At 38.4% G+C, this 22,853-nt stretch overlaps 2 protein-coding genes across 6 annotated transcripts in view; one reads left to right on the top strand and one right to left on the bottom strand.

Moving 5' to 3' along the window:
• OARD1 (O-acyl-ADP-ribose deacylase 1) overlaps positions 1–3,323 on the top strand; it is a 6,810-nt gene extending 3,487 nt beyond the window's left edge. For all 5 annotated transcript variants that reach the window (XM_074236882.1, XM_074236879.1, XM_074236881.1 and 2 more), the window contains 3 exons: positions 450–508; positions 833–945; positions 3,123–3,323. In XM_074236882.1, coding sequence (XP_074092983.1) covers positions 450–508; positions 833–945; positions 3,123–3,225 — 275 coding nt within the window. In that variant the 3' untranslated portion in view covers positions 3,226–3,323. The remainder of the gene's footprint in view (positions 1–449; positions 509–832; positions 946–3,122) is intronic.
• APOBEC2 (apolipoprotein B mRNA editing enzyme catalytic subunit 2) lies at positions 1,142–22,853 on the bottom strand. The gene is made up of 3 exons (XM_074236876.1): positions 22,539–22,853; positions 8,859–9,415; positions 1,142–6,087 (listed from the first exon to the last, which is right to left on the bottom strand). Exons 1-2 carry the CDS (start codon positions 22,661–22,663, stop codon positions 8,872–8,874), a joined length of 669 nt encoding a protein of 222 aa, XP_074092977.1. The 5' UTR covers positions 22,664–22,853; the 3' UTR covers positions 1,142–6,087; positions 8,859–8,871.

The raw sequence follows: 22,853 nt of genomic DNA, 5'->3' as shown, positions 1-22,853 counted from the left end.
TAGTTATTTATGTACATGTCAGTTTCCCTAATAGATTTTTCAACTCTTAGAGTATTGTCTGAAGAGTTAGTGTCTTGACTGTTGTAGATACTTAACAGTAAAGTTTTTTGGTCTTGTTATTTTGAAATTTGTAAAGAATTAAAGAGGAAGGGTGAGGTGAGAATCAGGTATTGGCAAGTTGATGATAAGGTGAAGCTAAAGTAAAATGAGTAATGTTAGAATGGGAGAACAGGATGTTAAGGAGTTAGGAGAGGAACACCTTATATATTTGTTCACAGTATGTATAAGGAATAGGATTTTACTTAGCATTCATATTTTAAGATATAAAGAAAGCCTTCCTAACTCATTTCTAGAAAGAGAACTACTACATTAATGAACCTGTGTTTAGGCTTTCTTTTTCCTAACTATATTAAATAATTCTCCTCCCCTCCTTTTTTTCCCCCCTAAAGAAAAGAAATCTGGAGAAGTGGCAGTGCTAAAGAGAGATGAAAGATATGTATACTATCTGGTAAGAGAAAATTAGCCTTTTAGTGTGCTTATAAAAAGGTTGATGGGAAACATGGTGCCTGATGGACTTTTTAGAAGGGGAAATTTCTAATTGATTTCTAATGGATAGATTAACTTCCTGGCTAATAGAATGATTTTAGTAAGTTTTTTAAACCACATATATCAAAAAATTTACCTATTTATAAGATTATTATAGAGACTTATTGAATAGATAGCATTTACCTGACAGGTGACTTTATCAAACTTTATTGCTGGGTGGTTATAATATGGTATTGACTCTGTGTCATTTTGTTTATAAGAGCCTAAATCTTCTCTTTGTTCTTAGATTACAAAGAAGAGGGCTTCTCACAAGCCGACTTATGAGAACTTGCAAAAGAGTCTAGAGGCCATGAAAACCCACTGTCTGAAGAATGGGGTGACTGACCTCTCAATGCCTAGGTAAAGAATTCTTTGATCTGTAATTAAAATTTCATTAATTTTGGTCATAAAGGATAGTAACCTACTATGCTACTTGCATTGTTAGAATGTAAATAGTTTGATTTATGGACTTAAGTATTGATTTTCTTATTTTTTAATCTTCAAACCAAAAGTGGAAATTTGAGTTTAGCTGGATGGTATAGTGGGTAGAGAGATGGCCCTGAAGTCAGGAGCTGAGTTCAAATTTGACCTTGAACTTGTTACTTAACCCTGATTGCCTCATAACCATTGCTATCTCCAGTGGGCCTGCTTCATATCTTGCTGCTGGACCCAGATGGTGCTAGAGGAGAAATTGTAATTGGTGCTTTAGCACAGCATCCCTTCACTCAAATCCAATTCACTTGATTGTGATTCCCATTATCCAGCTTATTCACATTGAATAATCAAAGTGTTGTTCAGGTTAATGGGTAATGTAGAGAAGCATTGAGTCTCTCATCTCTGGGACATACGCTGCCTATGTGATACCAAGCAAGTCACTTAACTCTGTTTCTCTGCGTAATGTATTTGCCAAAATCATTGTATTTGCCAAATATCAACTTCATATATAGAATTTTTTTTTTTTAGTTTTTGTAAGGCAATGGGGTTAAGTGACTTGTCCAAGACCACACAGCTAGGTAATTATTAAGTGTCTGAGAGTGGATTTGAACTCAGGTACTCCAGGGTCGGTGCTCTATTCACTGTGCCACCTAGCCGCCCCCATATATAGCATTTTAAGTCTGAGTTTGGCTTCAATTCCTGAAGTCACGCACTTAGGAACTAAGTTTGGGCTGTTTGGACTTCTCTATGTCCCATCCAGATCCTACACAGGTGATAAATGTGTGACACTAAAGTGGTAAAATGATTATTGAACTATTCCAGTTAATAACTAGAAGTTAGACCATTGTAATCTCACTAGAAGTGTGATTTTATAACTGCTGTGATGCAAGATGGGGGTCTGTGGGAGTCGCTTTGGGATTTCAGTATACTTTTTCCTTTAAATTCCTTCCATCTATTAGGAATTGCTAATTGATTCCTCTTGCTCTTATCACTTGGGAACATGACTAGAGTGAGTATATTGCTTTGGTGTTTTTTCTTCTAGTAGTATTTTGGTGTGTTTCTGAAGGGCCTGGACTGAATTAAAGCCTTAGAACTTTTCTCTTTTTGCAAAATGACATGTTTGTTGCCACGTCTTTACCTGCCTCCAGGGTTAAGAAGAAAGTGGAGAATGCTTGCCTTCAAATAGAAGGAAGGAGGAAAATTTCTGGGGGGGTGTTGTTTGTAAACAAATACAAAGTCTCCTCAGGGAGTAAATATTCTTTTTTGAATTACTCTGTATGTACTGAAGCTGTTGACTTCAACTAATATAATGTTTTGATAATACTTTGAAGCTTTATAGAGTGCTTTCCTCTTGACAGTTTTGTGAAGGAAGTAATAGAAGAGTTTTACTCATTTCATAGAGGAAACAAGACTTAGAATTGTAAATATTGGAACCCAGGTTTCTGACTGAAAATTCAGCTTTCTTTCCCCTGCACAACATTGTAGGCTGAGTACAAATTGAACTAATAATGTTTTCAAGGTAGGAAACATGCTTTGGATATATTACATAAAGAAATGTGACTTCCACAAAGATGTTACTGTATTTTAATCCAGTGAACTTTGTACCTAAAGAGACCCTAGCCCATACTCTTTTCCTTTTCCCTATACTTTCATTTGAAATACATTCAAAATGTTGTTTTTAGCGGTCTTACACTCCCTCTCTCTGCCAGGCAGTTTTCATTAGAAGTTATAGAGAAAATCTCTCTCATCCTCCCCCTTAATTTTCTGAATGTACTGTGAAAATTTTGGACTTTTCTGAAAATTTGCTTTGAAATGAAAAAGATTGAGAAGGAAAGATTGCTAGGAAAAAAGCTGCTATTTGCCTTTGGGGTTGACCAGGCTAAACCTCAGGTGATTCATGGCAACTTTAACTGTATAATTCTTGACATAAAACAAAGGCAAACTGTGTGAAATTAACCACCACACAAAAACTTTTTCTTTCTGTTTGCAAAATAGCCTTCATGGAATGGGGGTGGGGGGAGGCAAGGGAAGGGAAGGAGAAGATAAACTCTAAACTCTCTAAACTTCATTTCCCCCCAACAAGGATGTTTTTATTTTTCCAGGATTGGATGTGGTCTTGACCGCCTACAGTGGGAGAAAGTGTCTGCAATGATTGAAGAGGTGTTTGAGGGCACTGACATCAGGATTACTGTATATACTCTCTGAACAGATGGACCTTGTGGATGTGTCCATGTCTCTCATCTCACCCCCACCAAGCCCAGAGAACTGGGACAGGAGATCTTAAATTGAGCAGGGAAAAGTTTTATTTGAAGTAGTCTCTCTCTTACACCGGCCAAATTCAAGTTGCCGTTGTTTGGATGGGCTTTGGAGGCTAGGGTGTTTCAGATAAGTTGCTATTTTGTTCAAAATAAGGGTGAAAAACTGATGGTCTGTTAGACAGGGAAATGCCAGGTGATATTTAACAGGATGAACACCCCTTGGTGTGAGTATCAATGATTTGTTCAGCTGGCCACTAAGTGGCAGCATTGACTCCACTTCTCTTTAAAGAGAGCACTTTCAGGGAGATTGAAAGTTTCAAATGGTTTGGCATTTCTTTTTTGTATATTTGCCCCCCCTGAAATCATGATTTGTGCACTTGTTCAGTGTTGTCTTTGTGTTGCCAGAGCCATTCTAGGACAGGTGAATTAAGGTGTTTCTTTTAAAAAAAAAATTGTATAACTGAGCTTTATGTTGTTGACAGGGGGAAATTCTCTTCTATTGAATAAAGTGGAAAAAAAAAAGCTTTCTTTTGAGTTTTGTAAAATGAGGTTTTGTGCTTATGGACTGTAGCCTAGTCTCACCTTAGAGTAAGGCAATTGCAAGAGACTTCAGTTATGTTAAACTGTAGTCCCTTATTCCAAATACTGCAAGGAACCATATTCTCACTTTCATGAGAAATTACATAATTGGAAATAATGATGAGTCTGGAGCCCTCTCAATGAGTGACTGAGACTTCTTGTGCTTTACAACCTTCATATCTCTGCTCCAGATTGTAGACTTCGAAATATCTTTATGTTGACATGAGCAAAATTTGTTTCCTCTATGTGGTAGAGTTTCTTTTTTCCTTTTTTACATATTTCCAATCATATCTCCTCATCAGTGGTACAGTACCATCTATGATGCTGTTATATGAAGTAAATGCTAGCTAACTCTTGGTAGCAAATTCACCTGTAGCCCACTTCCAGAAAGGACCAACACATCTGGATATTTAAAGGCTGATAAGAAAGAAGAGGAAGATTGCTAGATATTCCGGTGGTAGTCTTTATTCCTTTCACTAACTTTATCCTGTACGACTAAGCCTCTACCTATGATGAACTAAGGAAGTGTTACATCCCTTTTATTTATCTTATTTTTAAACTAGCAGAACAAAGCTTGTGACATTTAAATTGAGTATGTTTATATCAGAGCTATGGTATTATGAAAGTTGGAATTACATGTTTTCTTTCTATATCTCTGTGCTACAAATTAGAACAACCAGACCAGTTATTGATTTATTTTTCCTGTACTGAATTCTCAGCACACATAAGATCTCTTGAGCTACTCTTCCAAGTGGAAAAAGTTCTGAATGTTAGAAGAGTAGTATATCTTGATAAAGCACTTTAAAACTGCCTTTAAATGTAACCTTTGTACTTCAGACCTAGGTCTGGCTTATCATTTCATACAGATAAGGAAAAGCAGTTCCAATAACTACTTAACTTCATTTGTATCTACACATAGACTTTAGTGCTCCCTGGTGTACTGTGCCTACATTAGACTCTGGCCTTGTAAGCTAAAGGCGGACATTTGCACATAACTGTTATACTCAGCACTATTAAGTTCGAGTCATTTGTTTTTAACTTGAGATCAACCTTGTCTCAGGCAATATGGCCTAAGAATGAATGGGATCAGGCAATTATTTGCCATTTGCAAATAACTGGGTCAAATTCCTATGGCTTTTCACACTTGAAGAATGGAGAAAGGAGACTGGACCCTGATTTCAAAATGAGGAATGTTATTCCTAAAAACTGGTCAAGGTTTAAGAAAACACTTAAGAATTAACATACAGTTGGAGATAAGAGAATTTTGATACTGATTTTTACATGCTAGATGCTCTGTAAAATTTAATTTGTATCTCACTGTGTGGGAATCTTGATGTCTTTAGAGTCAGAAAATCAGCTGCTTAATCATCTTGGTTATTAGGCTTTGGACTCTTCCAGGGGAAGCAAGGTTTTACTGTTGTTTTTTTTTTTGTTCTATATCTGCTTTGTTTTCAGAGAAGATTGCAGGAGTAAGAGAATTTAATAAGATAATTTGCATCCAGAAACCAATTTGAATATGGGGCAAAATTTCAAAACAAAACCAAAAAACCTTTTTAAGGAGATGAAAGACACCAGAAGAAAATCTGTAAGGAATTGTATCAATTACCCATTTACCCATTTAAGGCTCCTATTATTTTTTTGGATATGAACCGATGAAGAGTTAGAGATATAGAGTAGAAAGGACTGAATTCAAATCCTGCCTCTTCACAAATACTAGTTTAATGACCCTGAGATTTTACCCTGTGGAGGATCATGTCTTGCTGTTTATAAATTCTTGAAAAATCTAGCATGTCATTTTTGCATGAGAAATAAATACCAGAACATTATCTTCTTTTGGTAAGCATCACTGGTTTTCTCTTTTAAAAAAGTTTCTTAACATTACAAAACATATTGTTGGACATATTTCTAAGATTTGCACCTTGGGATTGAGGGTATTTGACTTATGATGAAACCTATTGGAGAGGGACTAAAACTGCCTAAACAATTAAATTTTCTCCCCCCCCCCACCTTACTTTGTCTTCCCTTCTCCCCTCCCCCCAGAAGCAACTTTAACAAGGAGGGGCACAGTTTAAATTAATCCCAGCACAGGGAGTGTATTTTTAGTCCATTAGGGGCCTGTCCAATAAGGTTAACTTGTATACTGTTTGGCTCCAAGTGGTATTAGGAAGCCACAGGCATATCCCAGATGGCTGTGTATATCACCGATGTCCCTTGAAGGTGACAGCTAGCCCTAGGGAAAAGATAGAGAAAAAATGTTAGTAGAAGTTAATGCTCCAAGTCCAAAATAAGAATTTCTTTTCAGTTAATGATACCATTCATATTAGAGCTAATCCCCTGCAACTCCCTATAATGTCTTGGGATTTCTGGTTTGCTTTTTGACTGAACTCCTTTCTTCCCTGCATATTTATGATAGAAAATGCAGAGAGAACCATTTTTAGCCATTTCTCATCTTGAATGAAAAGTTCTGTTGTGCTTTTCAAAACCAAGTAAGAAGCATACAGCAAATCAATGCTAAAGTGGATGTTTGTACTCCAGGATTGTGTTCATGCTGCTCTTTTAACGACATTAAATATGACCACCCCTTCAGTAACAGAATCAACTCAAAACATGGAAGCATGTTTAACCAACATAGATAATGCTGTTTTACCATATAAATGTTCAGCAACATGAATAACTTCCAACTACTCTGAATTAAAAACTCATTTTCTGTCCTAAGAGTGACTATTTCCCTTAGATCTTTCCACAGACCTTCTTTCTGTATGGTTACATCAATAATCAAAAACCTTATTTAGCTATGGCCTGATGATCTCAGATAATCAGAAGGTGATCTCAAAATCTATCTTGACATGCTTTTAGTGGTCATTTTTGAGGCAACTTTAGCTGTTCTGCCTAGACAAAAATTAGCACATATCCCCAAACCTATAACAATTGGACAGCAAGAGGCAGTGGCCCAAGAAACTGTAGAATGACAGAGGCAAAAACATCCAGGGTTTTAAAATCTGTGATAATCCATGCACACTGTCACATCTACAGAGGCATATGCCAATATAACTTTGGGGATCAGCATGTTTTTTAAAGGCCCAACAACAAGACATCGTGGCATAGTGGATAGGGTGCTAAATTTGACCTCAGACTTCCTAGCTGTGTGACCCAGGACATTTATCAAAATCTCATTTTCCTTGTCTTTGAAAGGGGATTTGACTAGGGTTTCTTCAAGATCTCAAACTCATTTCTGAACATTTCCAGCTTGTCCTCCCAAATTCTTCAGCCCTCACAGAAAGGAAAGTATACTGCCCACTTGAACACCTGGGCTCAGGATTTGTCTAATTACCTGGGTGATAGAGTCAAAGGCACCATCTAAGAGTAGTGAATTTGAAATCAAGTGAAAGGATCCAATTTCTGGTGAGAGCAGGGAGAAAACCTCAGGTTATGAATTACATGCTACTTAATTTGAAAACCCTCTCATAATTTTCTTAAAGGTCTTTAGAAATTTTATTTAGTGATCAGGTCCCTTTCCATCATTGCTTTTCTTACTAAATTTGAGCAGATGCAAGATTTTTTCAACATGTCATTTGAAAGAGTTATTAAGATATGATCAGGTGCACAGAAAACTGAATTTTGTTCACTGAAACATCCTCATCAGTGGTGTCCTAAAACCAAGTTGGTCCACTTCTCAGGCTGTAATGATGAATGCCATTGGATGATGGACTGCTGATAAATAGTTAAAATTAAGTTATGTAAAAGAAAAGACTTCCAAGGCCTTTCTCAGTGACTGGATAATTATGACCACACACCCAAGCCTGATAAAGGTAAATATTAGAATTCTTGAGGTTGAAAATTAGAGCAGAACAAACCCAGAAGTGTGTAGAAAAGGATCCATTAATCTCCCAGAAGGCCCCCAGTTTGCTTTTGTTCAGGATCTGATTCACCCTCATCAAAGAGACCAAGATGGCCTTAATTGTGTCCTAACTGAATGTTTCTCTAACACAACTACTCTTCCAGTTTTCTTATCTCTTCTTGACATTTGTAGGGGGTCTGACTTGATGCTGCAACAGTTTGATAAACACATCATCTTAACCATACCACATTTCCTGCAGATCATGGCTTCTTGCCATCCCAAGCTCATTTCCTTTCAACACATTTTCATGGGCTTTTACTTAGGTGCTTCTCAACAAAAGGTGAACAGTCCTGGAATTATACATCTAAATGCAAATCATAAATCTCCTTTAAAATATTTTTATAATTGTGGGAACATTAAATTCAAACCTTTTGTGGAACTTGAAAATTATTTGGAAATTAGAACATTATTCTCTGAAAGGAGAGAAATTTGCTAAAGAATAAGAATAATAGAGGATAGCAGCAATAATGGGCTTGTGAGGGTTCAAGTTTTCAATGGGCATGAGACTAAAAAGAAGGTAGTCTGTGAATTTAAATGGTTTCTCTGATATTTGTTTTTACAAGGCAAATGGGGTTAAGTGGCTTGCCCAAGGCCACACAGCTAGGTAATTATTAAGTGTCTGAGACCAGATTTGAACTCAGGTACTCCTGACTCCAAGGCCAGCGCTTTATCCACTATACCACCTAGCTGCCCCTATGATATTTGTTTTAATAACAGAATTTAGCCTAGGGTACCCTCATATATTGGCCTTAAAAATGCAATTCTCACTCCTGGTCATACATATTAAGCAAGCTATAAATAAGAAATGATATAATGATATACAATATAAATAGGAAACAAGTATCAAAGGGGAAATATAAATATAGATAGGAAATAACAAAGGGGAAGGTACTAGAATTAAAGATTAGGGAAGACTTCTTGTAGAAGGTGGAATTTTAGTTGAACCAAGGAAGCCAGGGAGGTCAGTGGAGGGAGAGCATCCTGTGTGCGAAATAGCCAGGAGGTCAGTGGTCCTGGGTAAGTGCAAGAAGACTGGGAAGTTAGGAGGGGCCTAGATTATAGGCTCTGGCATAGAGGAAGGTGAAGGGAGAAGGTAGACTCACATGTGAGGGTAGATCAATGCAGGACCTCAGCCAGCTTCTCCTCATAGTAAAGGAAGTTCTCCTGAATGTCCTCCCAGGGCACAAAGGCCTTCGACTCTCCCTCTTCTTGCTCCACAAAATTCTGCCACACATACTCGAAGTCCTGGGGCTTCATGATCCGTAGCTTGCATCCTGTTTCCTTCAACTTCTTTAAGGCAACCTTGATCTCTGGCTCCTCCCACATGAAGAGGCGACCCACCAAGAGGAGCAACCTAAGGTTCTTGTTTTTGCTCAGGGTGCTTGAGATCCGGTCAGCGCAGGCTGCGCAGGGGCTGGAGGAGACATACCAAGTGACATTGTAACGAAGGGCAGGGTCAAATGTGGGCAGGATGGTTTTGAAGAATGCCTCTTCTGCATGGTCTCCAGCATGCTCATCTTCCAGGTAGCCCCTGGACATCTGACCTTGGCCATCCTTTCCCTGGACTTCCACCACATAGCACAGGAAAGTCTTGTTTCGTCCGGAGCTGTACTCGACATTCCTGAACTGGAACTTAAAATAATTGACGGGAAGCCGTTCTCTAAATGGGAGGAAGAAAGGAAAAGGTGGGCTATCAGGTGAGATTTTGTTCTGAGGGAAAGCTTGCTAATAATACCACAATGGAAAGCCTGGCTAATCAGTCATTTAAAAAAATTTAAAAAATCAAGAATTATAGAATTTGAGAGTTGGAAGGAACTGGAGAAATTCCATTACAATCGTTCAAATTAGACAAAAGAATTATAAAATTACACATTGTACAATATATTTTTAAAGGTTTGCAAGACAATTTCCTCATATCAGACCAGACCAGACCTATGATTTTACAAGTGACAAAGCTTGTAACATCACACAACTTGTGTGTGTCGAATCCTGGACTCAAAGATCTTTTGACTTAAGCACTCTATTCACTCACTAAAATGCCATCAAATGAGAAAAGCAACAAAAGTGACCCCAGGATGAGGTGGTTAAATGAATACAGTGTGAACATAGTTTTATCTCATTTAGAAAACAGACCAAGCTCCCACACAACCCCCCCCCCCCCATCCAAAGTCAAATGGGGTTAATTCCTAACTTTCTCTTGCCTCGGGGTGGTGAATTCTGGACCTATAATAAAGGTGAAAGTCACAAAACTGCATTTTCATTTTACCTTACTAGTTTAGTTCATTTGTCTGCCCCTCTTTCATCCATTTACCTAAGACCTCAGGTAAATTTTCATTTTTCATGGCAAACTCCATCATTCTTCCACCAGTTATTTCTTTTTATACTTGGTAAAAAAAACTGAAGTTTCTTTTGATGGGTCTTCTAGATAAAGTTGCAAGAATTCTCCTTACCTATCTTGCTATTATCCCAATTACCAAAATTTAATCGTTTTGATGAATGGAAACAGTCAACATTCAACTCTACTATTATCATCATTTCTATTAATAATAATAATAGAAATAAATGGAAATAAAACATTTTATTTATATACCATAGTACTTTACACTGAGGGGGGAGGGGTGGGGAAGGGGATAAGAATTGCAATTATTTTGCAGTATCTTTTTTGTTTTTGTTTTTTTTTTTGGCAAGGCAATGGGGTTAAGTGGTTTGCCCAAGGCCACATGGCTATCTAATTATTAAGTGTCTGAGGTCAGATTTGAACTCAGGTTCTCCTGAGTTCTGACTGAAGAATGCCTCTTCTGCATGGTCTCCAGCATGCTCATCTTCCATCTGAGCACTGACTGGTGCTTGACACTGCGCCACCTGCGCCATCAATTTTGCAGTATCTTGGTAGACTATTCATCTAACTTTTTGATGGTCAAATATCATCCCTATTGAAGGAGAAATGAAATAAACTGAAAGGATATAATAAAGTGAATGATCTCATATGCTATTTTAATGTCTTCTTATCCTTGGAAGATCCTGGGTTATTTTTTCTAAATTTTTCAATTGTACAAATACTTGGTCACTTCCCCTCATCTCCTTCCCTAGAACAGGGAATATTTTCTTATAATAAATCCTGCTGTTTGCATTCCAACTCTTCTGCTTTTCTTCCTTACTTGATCTTCTTCTCTCTACCCCTCCTTAAGGAAAATTCTTTCCTTCTCTACCCTAAGTTGCCACAAAATACTTGATTGTGGATGCTAAGCAATCCTATTAGGTTATAAAAAAATCTATACCCTAAGAAATAGAAATTTCTTTTATTAGCATGCTAATAAATTTCCATATTTTTTAATTTGGCTTAATATGACTCATAATCATGGGACTCTCCATTTACTGATATACTTCTACTAAGAGATTCCATTCTTCCCAGTCAAGAGAATTCCCTAACAATGTACATGATCAGACTTACTCAACTCAGCTGCCTCTCTAATAAAATATTTATTGAAGAAGTACCTACAATATATCCAGTACTATGCTAGATGCAATGGGGAAATGAAAAAGAAGAAAAAATAGTTCCTACTTTTAAGGAGCTATAAAAAAGACATACATGAAACAGAACACTATATGACATTAATTAAGAGCTAAGTTGTTTGGACTACAAGAGGTACATGGAGGAAGTTTTGGATTTGATAGTTAGAAAATCTGGGTTCAAATCCCAGAACAGCCATTAACTAGTTGTCACTGATTAGTGGACAAGTCATTTCTATCTGTGCCTCAGTTTCTTTGTGGAATAAGAGGATTGAATTAAAATGACTTTTAAGGTCCTTTTCAATTTTAATTGTTCAATTGTTCAATTTCAATGTTCCAACTTTCACCTAATTTGAGATAGCAGCTACTCAAACCACCGGTAAACCTGCAAGGGGGGGGGGAGGATATTGGTGCTGCCAGACACTGATGACCTAATGGATTAATCAGGGGTGCCAAATGCTAAGTGATCCCCAGGGGAATCATGCCCTCCCTTCCCCCACTGAAATTCAAGTTTCCATGTTCTCTCATGTCAAGCTAATTTTCCACTATGGAGATAAATGACTGTGGGGCCCTAACCCCTGGGATTCCTCATTACACTATACTTAGCTCCCTAAGCCCCTCTCTGTCCTAGACCAGAGGTGTTTATTATTTACTTAACATTTTGAAAGAATGGAGACTCTGATGAGGTCCCTGTCCTGGAACTCACCATTTAACTCCAGTACAAGGTCAGACTCACCCCAAGCTACCAACCCGTCTACATAACTAAGATAAATCTTTAGGTTTGATATCTTAAGCAAAGGACTTTGAGACAATGCAAAAAGAGAGGGATTTGGGGTCATAGGGCCTAGGTTTGAATCTTGTCTCTACTACTTACAACCAACAAGATTTTGGACAAGTCACTTAAATTCTCAGAACCTCAGTTCCTCGTGTATGAAATAAGGTAATGAATCCTGCAATATAATTTCCAGCTTGAAATCTATGTTCTTATGATCCCATTCTTCCTCTCTTCTCCATCATACCACTTTCTGTTCTCTTTCAAACAATCTGAAAACCTCCTTCTCAAGATTCTTATCCCACTTATAGTGAGCTGAATCAGATCTTAAAAGTGACCATTAGATAATCATAAAGGTCATCTTATCCAACACCCTCATTTTTCAGATAAGAAAATAGGGCCAGAAAGGCCACTATTTAACCAGTGTCACACAGGTGGTAATTGCCTGAGTCAGGATCTGAACCCAGGTTCTTTGACTCCAGGTCATACTTTTACTTTTTCTCCCTTTATCATTTAGTACTTAGTTAGACAATAATCATTTGCAGTCACTTCCATATTTCTGGCTATGTTGTCAAGTCTGCTTTCTGAGTATGAACCTTTTCTCCTTTCTGGCTGGTAGCTCTCTATAAAAAGAACTTTATCTCCTCAGTGTTTTTTTATAAGACTTGTCACATGGAGGATATGTAATAATTATTGACCTATTGTCCCATATAGTAGATTATGTAGAAGGTTTGAGTACCCAAGCAAAAAATCCCAGGAAGGATCCATAATGCATATATTTTCTTAACTTTGAAGTAAGCAGATCTCCAAACTAATTCTGAAAAGCTATAATCTTTCTCATTTCTCTACTTTCTTTTGACTACTACCATCTTAGTCCCTCATTACCTTCCAACTGGTTAATAATAATAGCTTCCTTACAGATCTTCCCATTTCTTTTCCTTCTCCTTCCCTCTCCCATCGATTTGTTGTTGCTGTCAGGTTAACTTTATCAACAAATCTAATATCACTCCTCAAAATTCATCAGTGACTCCCTACATGAATAAAAGAGAATCTGTTTAGCCTCCCATTCAGTTGTCTCCATAAGCTGGTACCAAGCTTATTTTTCCCCCTTCTTTTCTCTATCTTTTATGTGATCTACTTTCTACTCAGTCTCCTTGTGCCATCCTACCTCCATGCCTATGTTTACAGCCTTCCCTATCCCTGGTCTTCTTTTCCCACCTCCCTCTGGTGAAATCAGAATTTTCTTTGCACCTTTCCCTAAATCCCACTGGTAGCTAGCAATGCACTTACTGTGCTTATCATATGGTGTCCTAGACTTGGAATCAGGAAAGAACTGGGTTCCAATCCTGCCTTTGCCTAACTTTGTTATTCTGGGCAAGTCAAAACTCCTCTGAATCTTAAGTAATGAACACATCTCTAAGATGAGAACATTGACACCTAGGATGTGTGATTCATAGAACTGTTATGAAGATTATGTGATAAAAGTATTCAGGGTGCTTTGTAAATCTTAAGGCAATATATATATATATATATATATAAATATGTCAAGAATTTTTATTAATTGGATGTTATCTATGACAGAGGTAACATGGAAAAGGAGAAAGATCACTAGATCACTAAAACTATTATTCAATAAGCATTTTTTGCTGTCAGGGTGAAGGTGCTAAGTGCTGAGGGTACAAAGAAAAAACAAAAATAGTCTCTATCCTCATAAAGTTTATATTATAATGGAGTAGATTATATATATATATATATATATAAATTATTACATACAAGATAAATGTAGAGGGAAGGTAACCTTAAAGTAGGGTGATCACTAGCAACTGGAGATCAGAAAAGGCTTCCTGGAGGAAGGTGGGATATTAGTGAGTCTTTTAGAAAGTCAGGGTATCTAAGAATTAGAGGGTGGAAAATAGAACATTTTTATCAGGGGTAAAGTCAGGGAAAAGGTAAAGAAATGGGAGATGGGAATAAGAGTATATAGACTGGTATTGTTATGAAGGATATATTTTGAGTGGGGAGAGCCTTGAGGCAGGGCATCCATTTAACATGTCTTTGTCTTAGGTGAAAGGTGATGAGAATATAAACTAGGGTGATGGCTATGTGAATGGAGGAGAGAAGAAATGCATATGAGAAATGTAGAAAAAGAAATTGTAGGATTTGACAACTGATCAGATATGTGAGCCAAACAAGAGAACAGATTTTCTCTAAGGATATTGAATTTGGCTAGCTTAAAAAATGTTGGAACCCTGGACAGTGGTAAAAAAAAAAAGTTTGTAAGAAAGATGGGTTTGTGGGAAGAGAGAAAATGAACTAGATTTTAGTCTTGGTTTTATTGTTAATTGTAGAATTATGGACAGGTTAATTCACCACCTTAGTTTCATCATCTGAAAATAAGGGAAATAATATTTGAATTACCCTACCTAACAGGGTATTATATGGGGTCACTTTGTAAACACTATAGAAGTACAGAAATGTGAACTTTTTACATATATACGTACACATAGGTACATATATATATATATATATACATATTAAGTACTATGCAAAATATATAAATTTATATTCTATAATTATCATTTTATGTTTTATATGTTTTCATGTACAAAATGCTAATTATAAAGAGTATATATTTGTGTATCTTGCATAGTATATAATTTGAGCAGAAGTTGGGAATGCAGCTATTTCTTTTTTCTTCATCATATGATTTATTTGTTCCCTTTATCCCCCTCTCCCCCAAAGTTGAGACAATTTACTTTTTTTGTCCTCAAATCACTCTGGTTTCCATTAAGCCACAACCCAGGCTCATTCTCTAGGTTTTGATGTCTTAGAAACAGTGTAAATAGCAATTGTTTTCTGTTCTGGTCAGAAATTCTGAGTCTTCCCCCCACTCAGATTGATATAGATTTGGGATGTCAAATTCAGCCATTCTATCCTCTCAACTCCTATTCAGCTATTAGTCATTGAATAGGCAGGACCTCAGATAAACCAAGACCTGGGAAAGATCAAGGTCACCAGCTGAATCCTGAGTCATTGACAGTCATCTTGATCTTTGTCTTGCCACTTTACTCTAATAACCCTGTAGGAGAGAGTGAGCCTGATGACTTTGTTCAGTTCTGCACCACTCAAATACAATTCACTAGCAAATCAAGACATCACCCTCTTGATGTCATTGGACTTCTTCTGGCATGAAGGAAAATCAAAATCAATAACAACAACATCATATAATATTGTAGGACATAGCTATTCTCTATTATACTCAGTATATTTAATATGTATGCAAATATTTGTGTGTATATTATATAAGGAGTAAAAATTATTTGTATTTGTATTGTATTGCATTGTATTAGCTAACTATCCATTTGCATTTTACTTCTCCTTTGTCACCATTTCCCCTCATTTCCCCTCCCCCCAACCCCTTTCCATTCCAGTGCAGACCAGAGTCATATTGGTAATTGAATAAATCCCTTAACTGGGTGAGTAAAGGCTCTTCTGAAAGTCCTACAGGTATTTCCTGCAGAGTTCAAAGGATTTAGCCAAAGCAAGTGTTAAATGCATAAATGTTTTATAAACAATTTGTGACTAAATTAAGTTCTCTTGCAGAGAGTCCTGTCAATTTGACTTCTGGATAAGTTTTCTTCCATCCCAAAGATTATGCCAGATAGATTCTGAAGCAGAGAAAGCTAATTTGTTCATCTTGTTCTGAGTGCTAGCTGCAGAGATGGCTATCCAATTTGAAAAGAGTCCTCATCTGTAATGCTGAAACCCAGAATCCCTGAGCACAAGAAATGAACCCAGAGAAACCAGAAACCAGAGGAGACCAGAAAAGGTCAGCCCTCTATTAATAATACTCAGTTTACTCCTTCCTCCAGCTTCAGACTCCTGTCCTGCTCAGTGAGGGGATGCCCTATACCAAATGCTGCTACAGGGGAAACTATTTCAAAGAAAGAACACATCATAGAGAAAGTTTTGACTCTTCTGTGGACTGGGAAAGTAGGTCAGCTTGGTGTTTCTTGGGGTACCTTGATCAGAAGGAAAACAGGGTGAGGAAGGTGATGTCTACCCCTCATAGACAGTAAATATTAAATGCTTATTGTGTGCTAAATGCTAGTAACTTAAAGAAAGTTCACCATCTAATTAGGGGCTTCTTTTGAAACCAAGAGCTTCTAGGTGCTGGAGGTCAACATTGGAGAGATGAAAACAAGTCAGGAAGACTGTAAAATGTCTGAAAAGGGTACTAAAGGTTCCCTTCAGAAGGACTTTTTTAACCTGGAGTCTATAGACTCACAAGAGATCTTATGGATAGATATCAAGGGGTCTATGATCTTGAATGGAGAAATAAATTTCATCTTTATTTCAATATAATTGGTTTCCTTTGTAATCCTGGGTGTTTTATTTTATGCATTTAAGAACATTCTTCTGAGAAAGGGTCCACAGTTTTCACCAAATTACCAAGAAGCCCAAGATATAACAAAAAAGGAGCTCTCCCCTACTGGATGACCTTTTTTTTTGTTCATACTATATAAGTCTTAATTATTTTCCCCAACAGAAGAAAGAATTGTCATAGATGACCCAGCAGTAAATATTTCTTTCTTTGAGACAGAATTATGCTATATATTTCTAGTATAATTCTCTTCTTAATTGTCATGTTTACTCATGCAAATCCTTCTAGCACATATTTTACTATTGAGTGTAGAGAAAGAGGAATGAGAGAGGGATAAAGAAAGGAATTGTTCTGAGAAATTTTTCCAGCTGCCAGTGCTGATATTATGAGCTTAATGTCCTATAATGCTGCAACCAAAAGTATAATTCTCCCCTGTTGGTGTTGTTGGGTCATGACTACCTCTTTGTGATCCTACCTGGGATTTTCTTGGCAGGGGTAATGGAATAGTTTGCCATTTTCTTCTCCAGTTCATTTTAAAAATGAGCAAATCAAGGCATATAGGCATAAGTGACTTGCCCAGTCAAACATTAGGATATGTTTGAATCCAGATTCAAACTCATGAGGATGAATCTCCCTGATTCCAGGTGTAGTAATCTATCCTCACTACACCACCTAACTTCCCAGGTAGAAGAACTGGACCCTTTTAAACATTTCTTTCGGCAATCTTATGCTTACTTTTGACAAATACAACCTAGGAAGGAAAATTGGATGACCACTTGTCAGATAATTTATAAAAGAAGTGCTTCTTAGTCAGATATGGGTCAAACTAAATGACTTCTCATGTCCCTCTCAATTCTGAGATCCTGTGATATAGACAAGCTAGTGTTATGATGTGGGACAGCCAGGTGGTATGAGTGCTGAGCCTGGTATCAGGAAGACTCAAGCTCAAATCTGGCTTCAGACATTTACTAGCTAGCTGTGTGACCTTGGGCAGGTCATGGAGAGTCAGACACAAATGAAATGACTTAAAATTGTTCTGATCAGTCCTGTACAGCAGCATCTCTAGCTGTCATAACCAGCTGCTCCTGAGAATCAAAATAAATCCTCAAAATTTGGGGTTGGCATTATTATGTGGTAGAAAGGAACATGTAAAGCATCTTTTTCCAATAGTAGGAGAAATCTTAAAAGTCTACTCCAAGGTCCTCATTTCTCAGATGAAGCCCAGAGAGGTAAGATCACATAGTTTGTAAGCAGTCAAGTTGGGATTTGACTCCATGTTAGACTCCAGATTCATCCCTCCTTCCTCTTCTGTAGCATATATCATTGTGCTAAATCCTTGAAAGGATACAAAATTGATCCTTACTTTAGAATGGTTTAAAGAACTCCCATAGAAGCTACAATATATAAACTAAGTTCAGCTAAAAGGGAAGAGAGATTATGACGAAAAAAATCCCCAAGTTACACTTGAATCATTGAGTATCACCTAGTTTCAGCTCTCCCTCCTCTCCTTTTCCTTTAACACACCAGATTTGTTCCCTAAAGGGGGGAGGATGGGAACCTACATTTATTAACTGCCTCCTATGTTCCTGCTGTTTTAGCACTGTGCTAAGTGTTTTAAAAATATTATCTTGCTGGTTTCAGCTTTCCCTTCCCTCTATTCTCCTGCCCTTCCCCATCATATGGGGAAGAGGTTTGGGAGAGGTTTAAAGAACTTGTATATTTTTGTAAGAATGTATGTGTGTGTCTCAAGTGGAAACCTAGGAGGGATCTTAAGTTGGCTTTCTTTCCTTGTAAAGGACCATCTCTTCTGTCTGTTCTTTTAGATGAGCCATGGAGGGAAGTAGGATACTTATTCTAATAAATATATCTCCATTAGCCCCTGGAGCAGTCCAGGGTTGAGAGGATGAGATAGAATCATTTTTGGCAATTATCTGAGCCCTTAGAGTGATATTGGGAATGGTTCCTGTCTCAAATATCTCCCCATTTAGCTCCTAAAGCTCAGAGCTGATCATGTCACCCCATCCACTTGATAAATTATACTGGATCCCTATCACCTTCTGGATCAATTGTAAAACACTTTCTTATTCAAAGCTGAAAGGCTTTCATAACCTGCCCCCCCTTCCAGTCTTCTTAAACCTTCTTACAACTCCCTCCTCCCTTGACTACCTCCCTGGGGATTATGTAGGGAAGATCTTAGTGTCTGTCACTTGAGGTCAGATATTCTTATATTACAGTGAAGGTAAATGCCTATAACCTCCCCTTTTCTATTGCTCTAAGATCCTGCTACTCCCACTACTCCTCCATATGCTCAATTATCCTCCTGTGGTGGAGGTCTAACAGTCTAGGAGTGAGAAAGAATCCCGACTCATGATCCAGAGGGACCCAGTTCCTCTATCAGGGACAGCTCATGGAAAAGAGCCCCTCTTTCCTCATCTACTAGGGTAATGAAAAAAATGTAAATTCTTTTCTAACTACTCCCATTCAGAGTAAAAAGGAACTCAGGGAGATTCTTTGGAGTGAGGTGGTTGTACTTGATGGCCATTTGAAACCAGCATAGTATAGTAGAGCTTAGAAGGAACCTTAGTAATCACACAGTCAATCAAATAGTCTGGTACTTTGATAGCAAGATCATTTCATTTGAGAGGTTATATTACTCCCCTGTCCAAGGTTGTTGTGAAAATCAAATGAGGTAATATTTGGGAAAAAACTCTTAGCCTAGTGCTCATCACATAAATGTGTATTTCCTCCCCTTTCTCCATTAGGGCAACATCACCTCATTCACAGATCCTCCTTCCTGAGAAGGGAACCTCTCTGGTGTTCCTCAAGATGGGAGGCCCAAGCCTATGTCTATGCCTCCTTCCCAGGAAGCTTTCCAACTATCTGTCACCACTCTCATAGCTATGTGGCACCTCCTTTTAGATCATAGAAGCAAGGCTTGTTGGAGTTAGCTGGGCCAGCCCTTTGATGTGCTCCAGATCCCCAAAGGGCATTTGGTATCCAAGATACTTCACTTCCTATCTTCCCTTTCTCTTATCTTTGCTGATGCATCATGACTAAGAGGTGCTACTTTCATTTGCTCCTCTCAGCTTTCTTCAGGTAGATGTACATACACAAACATACATATACTCAGATATATAACATACAGGCCTACAATCATATAACCTATGGAACACCCAGACACAGACGATCACTAGAACTTCCCTTAGTTGTACTTTCTCCAGTCATAGCTGACTGTGACCCCATTTGGAGTTTTCTTGGCAAGATACTGTAGAGTTTTGCCATTTCCTTCTCCAACTTATACAGATGACAAACTGAGGAAAATTCGATGAAGTCCTTTGCCCAGGGGTCACACACTTAGTAAGTATTGAGGTCAAATTTGAACTCAGGAAAATGAGTCTTCCTGACTTCAGACCCAACACTCTATCTATCCTGCTTTGTAACAGCAAAATTCAATGAACCCAAATAGAGATTCTCTTCCGAACTCTGCTTCTCCAGAAGCCCAAAGTTTTGTGGGGCTCAAGTCTGCGGCACCTCCCACCCCCAAGGGATTTCTTCAATTCTACAAAACAAGCCCGTATTTACTGCTACCCTTTGACTCACCTGGCTCAGGGGCTGAGAAGCTTATGGAATGAGAATCAAAAGACTGGTTCTCTAATTTCTGGAGGCACCATCTCATCATGCAAAGACTCTAATCTTTCTTCTACCCTGCCTCTTTTCAGTATTCTTCTATTGCAACCCTGCATTGTGATCCTCAATTTTTTTTCACATTATGTTATTAAATATCTTGGTCTATGTCTTTTGTATGCATCCTTTCAATTTCTAAGTTGAAGGCCAAAAAAAGGTTGATTTTTCTCTTTCTTCTGCATCTTCCTTCCTCTCCTATTTCCCTCCCCTAATCTCTTCTCTTTCCATGTCCACTTCTTCTGCACTAAGTACTTTATGAAGTACTCTGAACTAATCTTCAGAATCAAGGCCCAAATCCCAAAGGCCCCTAAAGAGACTAGGGACCTTTCTGACACAGAAGTCAAGTGAGTGAGGAGGGATGCAAACATCCCCTCCTCTTCCTCCCTCCCAGGACAAATAGACAGTGACACCTACAGTCTATCTCAGAGCTAGCTATTTACCCAGAGGGGCCCCAGGGGACAAATTCCCACATCTGTTGCTTGTTTCTCTGGAGTGTGGAAAGGAAACTTGTAGGGCTTTCACTGTTTATTTCAGAACTGTGCTACAGATTTCTGACTTTTCATTATTACAAGTCCACAATAACACCTCCTCTTTCTCAAATCTAAATTGGGAACATGGGGCATGAAAATGGAAAGGGGTGCTTTTACTTTGTTTTTCCCATTTGGGAACATTAGAGTTACACAAAGGTTAAACTTGAATTTCATGCCCTTTGTCTGTCACTGGGAATCATTTCATCTTTGGGGTGCACAAATCAGTCTTCAGTGCCTAGTCGTAATCCATAGACTTAGGAGAGTTCTTTCCATCACATATGTGTGTGTGTGTGTGTGGCCTAGGACAACATAAATTAAGGTGATTGGATGGTAGGAAACCCCCTTGATGACTCTTCACTTCTTCTCCCCCCATGACCCTTAGCTGTTCTTTTTATTCCTTTCATTTAGGGCTATCAGTGGTGGTAGTGGGGCATAGTTAAAGTTTTAAGGGAGCAGGATGAGGATCTCCTGGTCAGGCTGCCCCAGAGCTTTCATATCTCTAGACCTATCTGGCCCCAGCTGCTCCCCTAATCCCAGGATAAGGGAGGAGATTATGTGAGTGGGCACAGGGCAGAACAAATTTGGGAGCTGTTCTTTTTTTTGGGATTACGTTGAACCCCCCCTGAGTAAGGTTTTCCTTTCCCCTGGAAGCTACTGTGCTCCTCTTTAGCCTACCAATTCTGAGAGTGTGGTCTGCATCCATCTTTGGTCACTAGTGTTCTCCCAAATCTCAAAGGGAGACGCTGAGAAATGAAGAAAGATTAAGGGGGTTTAATAAAGAGCTTACTATTGTTTTCCCCAGATGACAATGAGAGATATTGAGGTGGAGGAATGATTTAGAGGTCAAGTACAGTTGAATACAGCCCTTCAAAGACTCATTCTCTCTCTAGCAATTTGGCAGTAACTAAAGATAGAGACTAAGGAAGAGAGACAATAAAAGGAATTTCTTGGAGTTATATCTGGAATAGCCATGTTCTAGGCTTGCCAGTGGGGCCCAAATGGATGCTGTATACAGCCCCCTCCTGCCTTGTTTCTTTCACCTAAACATACTTCCTTTTGTTCAAGAAGCCCATTTTGCTTAGGTGGGATTGGATCCAAAATCTTCCACCTCCCATCTGATCAGAATGTCCCTATGCTTCATATTGGATATACTTATCTCACTATTCTGACTTCTCTGACTTGGATTTTGTATGAGCTCCTTGCTCCTAGAATTCATGGATTACTTCTACTTCTCTCCCCTGGAGAAATACACAAAAGATTTGTGGGAAGAAGCTACCTTTCATTCAACTCATATTACAGCCTAGCAAATAGGGAAGGGGGCAACTTTATGGGGTCCTGTTGAAATTTCTCTGTCTCTCTGTCTCTCTGTCTCTCTGTCTCTCATCCATTGTCCCTTCTCCTTGACAATTTCTCCAGGATTAGAGATAATAGTGTTTCCAGGCCTCTGCTGTTCCTTTCCTTCTTTACTCATTTAGAAAAAAAAATAATACCAATCTAATGGGTCTCTGGAGGAGTCTCACCTGATTGTGACTGTCATCTCAGAGTATTACTGTGAGATAAATTCTTTATAAACTTTGAAGATTATATGAATGTATTATAATTATTGATGTTAATAGCAAGGATATAAGTAATCCACCTACCTGTGAAGGTTGATGTCCTGACACTTCAAAATCCAAATATTTAAAAGCAGTTATGCATTAGTCTAGATTTAATGTCTACATACCAACCCTAATTTCAGGGTACAGTCAAGTCAAATCCTCCCTAATTCTTTCCTCCCCAACTCTGGTGAGCCTCCACCATCTTTCCCAAGGCCTTGGAACTCAAGTCCTTACTCATAGTCCTCATCAGTAAAATCTCCCTCCTTCCTCACCCAAAGAAGAGCAGCCAGCAACCTGTCTCTTACCCTGTGACAATCTCAAAAGGTGGTAAGTCAATCAGCTCCTTCAGTTTCTCAGGGTCATCCAGGTTTTCGGAGTCCCCCTCTCCATTTTGAGGAGAGGCAGCAGCAGCCTGCTCTTTCTCAGCCATTTTGGGGGTGGGATGTAGGAGTCACCAAAAGGAAAGAGTTTGGGGCTCTGGGGCTGGCTAGGTCACAGACAGGGAGCTAGCTGAGCTGGGAAGCAGCAGCTGTCAACAGCTAAATCAGACTGAGAGGAGCAGGAGTGAACTAGGAATCTCTGAGCTCAATGTCCCATGCCCCTCTGTGGTGCTGGTCTTA

Source organism: Macrotis lagotis, chromosome 5, assembly GCF_037893015.1.
Source record: "Macrotis lagotis isolate mMagLag1 chromosome 5, bilby.v1.9.chrom.fasta, whole genome shotgun sequence".
Taxonomy (NCBI): Eukaryota; Metazoa; Chordata; class Mammalia; order Peramelemorphia; family Peramelidae; genus Macrotis; species Macrotis lagotis.
This window is presented reverse-complemented; position numbering and strand designations above follow the sequence as displayed.

Coding starts and splice junctions, on each gene's coding strand:
- APOBEC2 (XM_074236876.1), bottom strand. CDS start 22,663: ATGGCTGAGAAAGAGCAGGCTGCTGCTGCCTCTCCTCAAAATGGAGAG. Junction 9,416..22,538: donor CCTTTTGAGATTGTCACAGG/GTAAGAGACAGG, acceptor CCTCCCATTTAG/AGAACGGCTTCCCGTCAATT.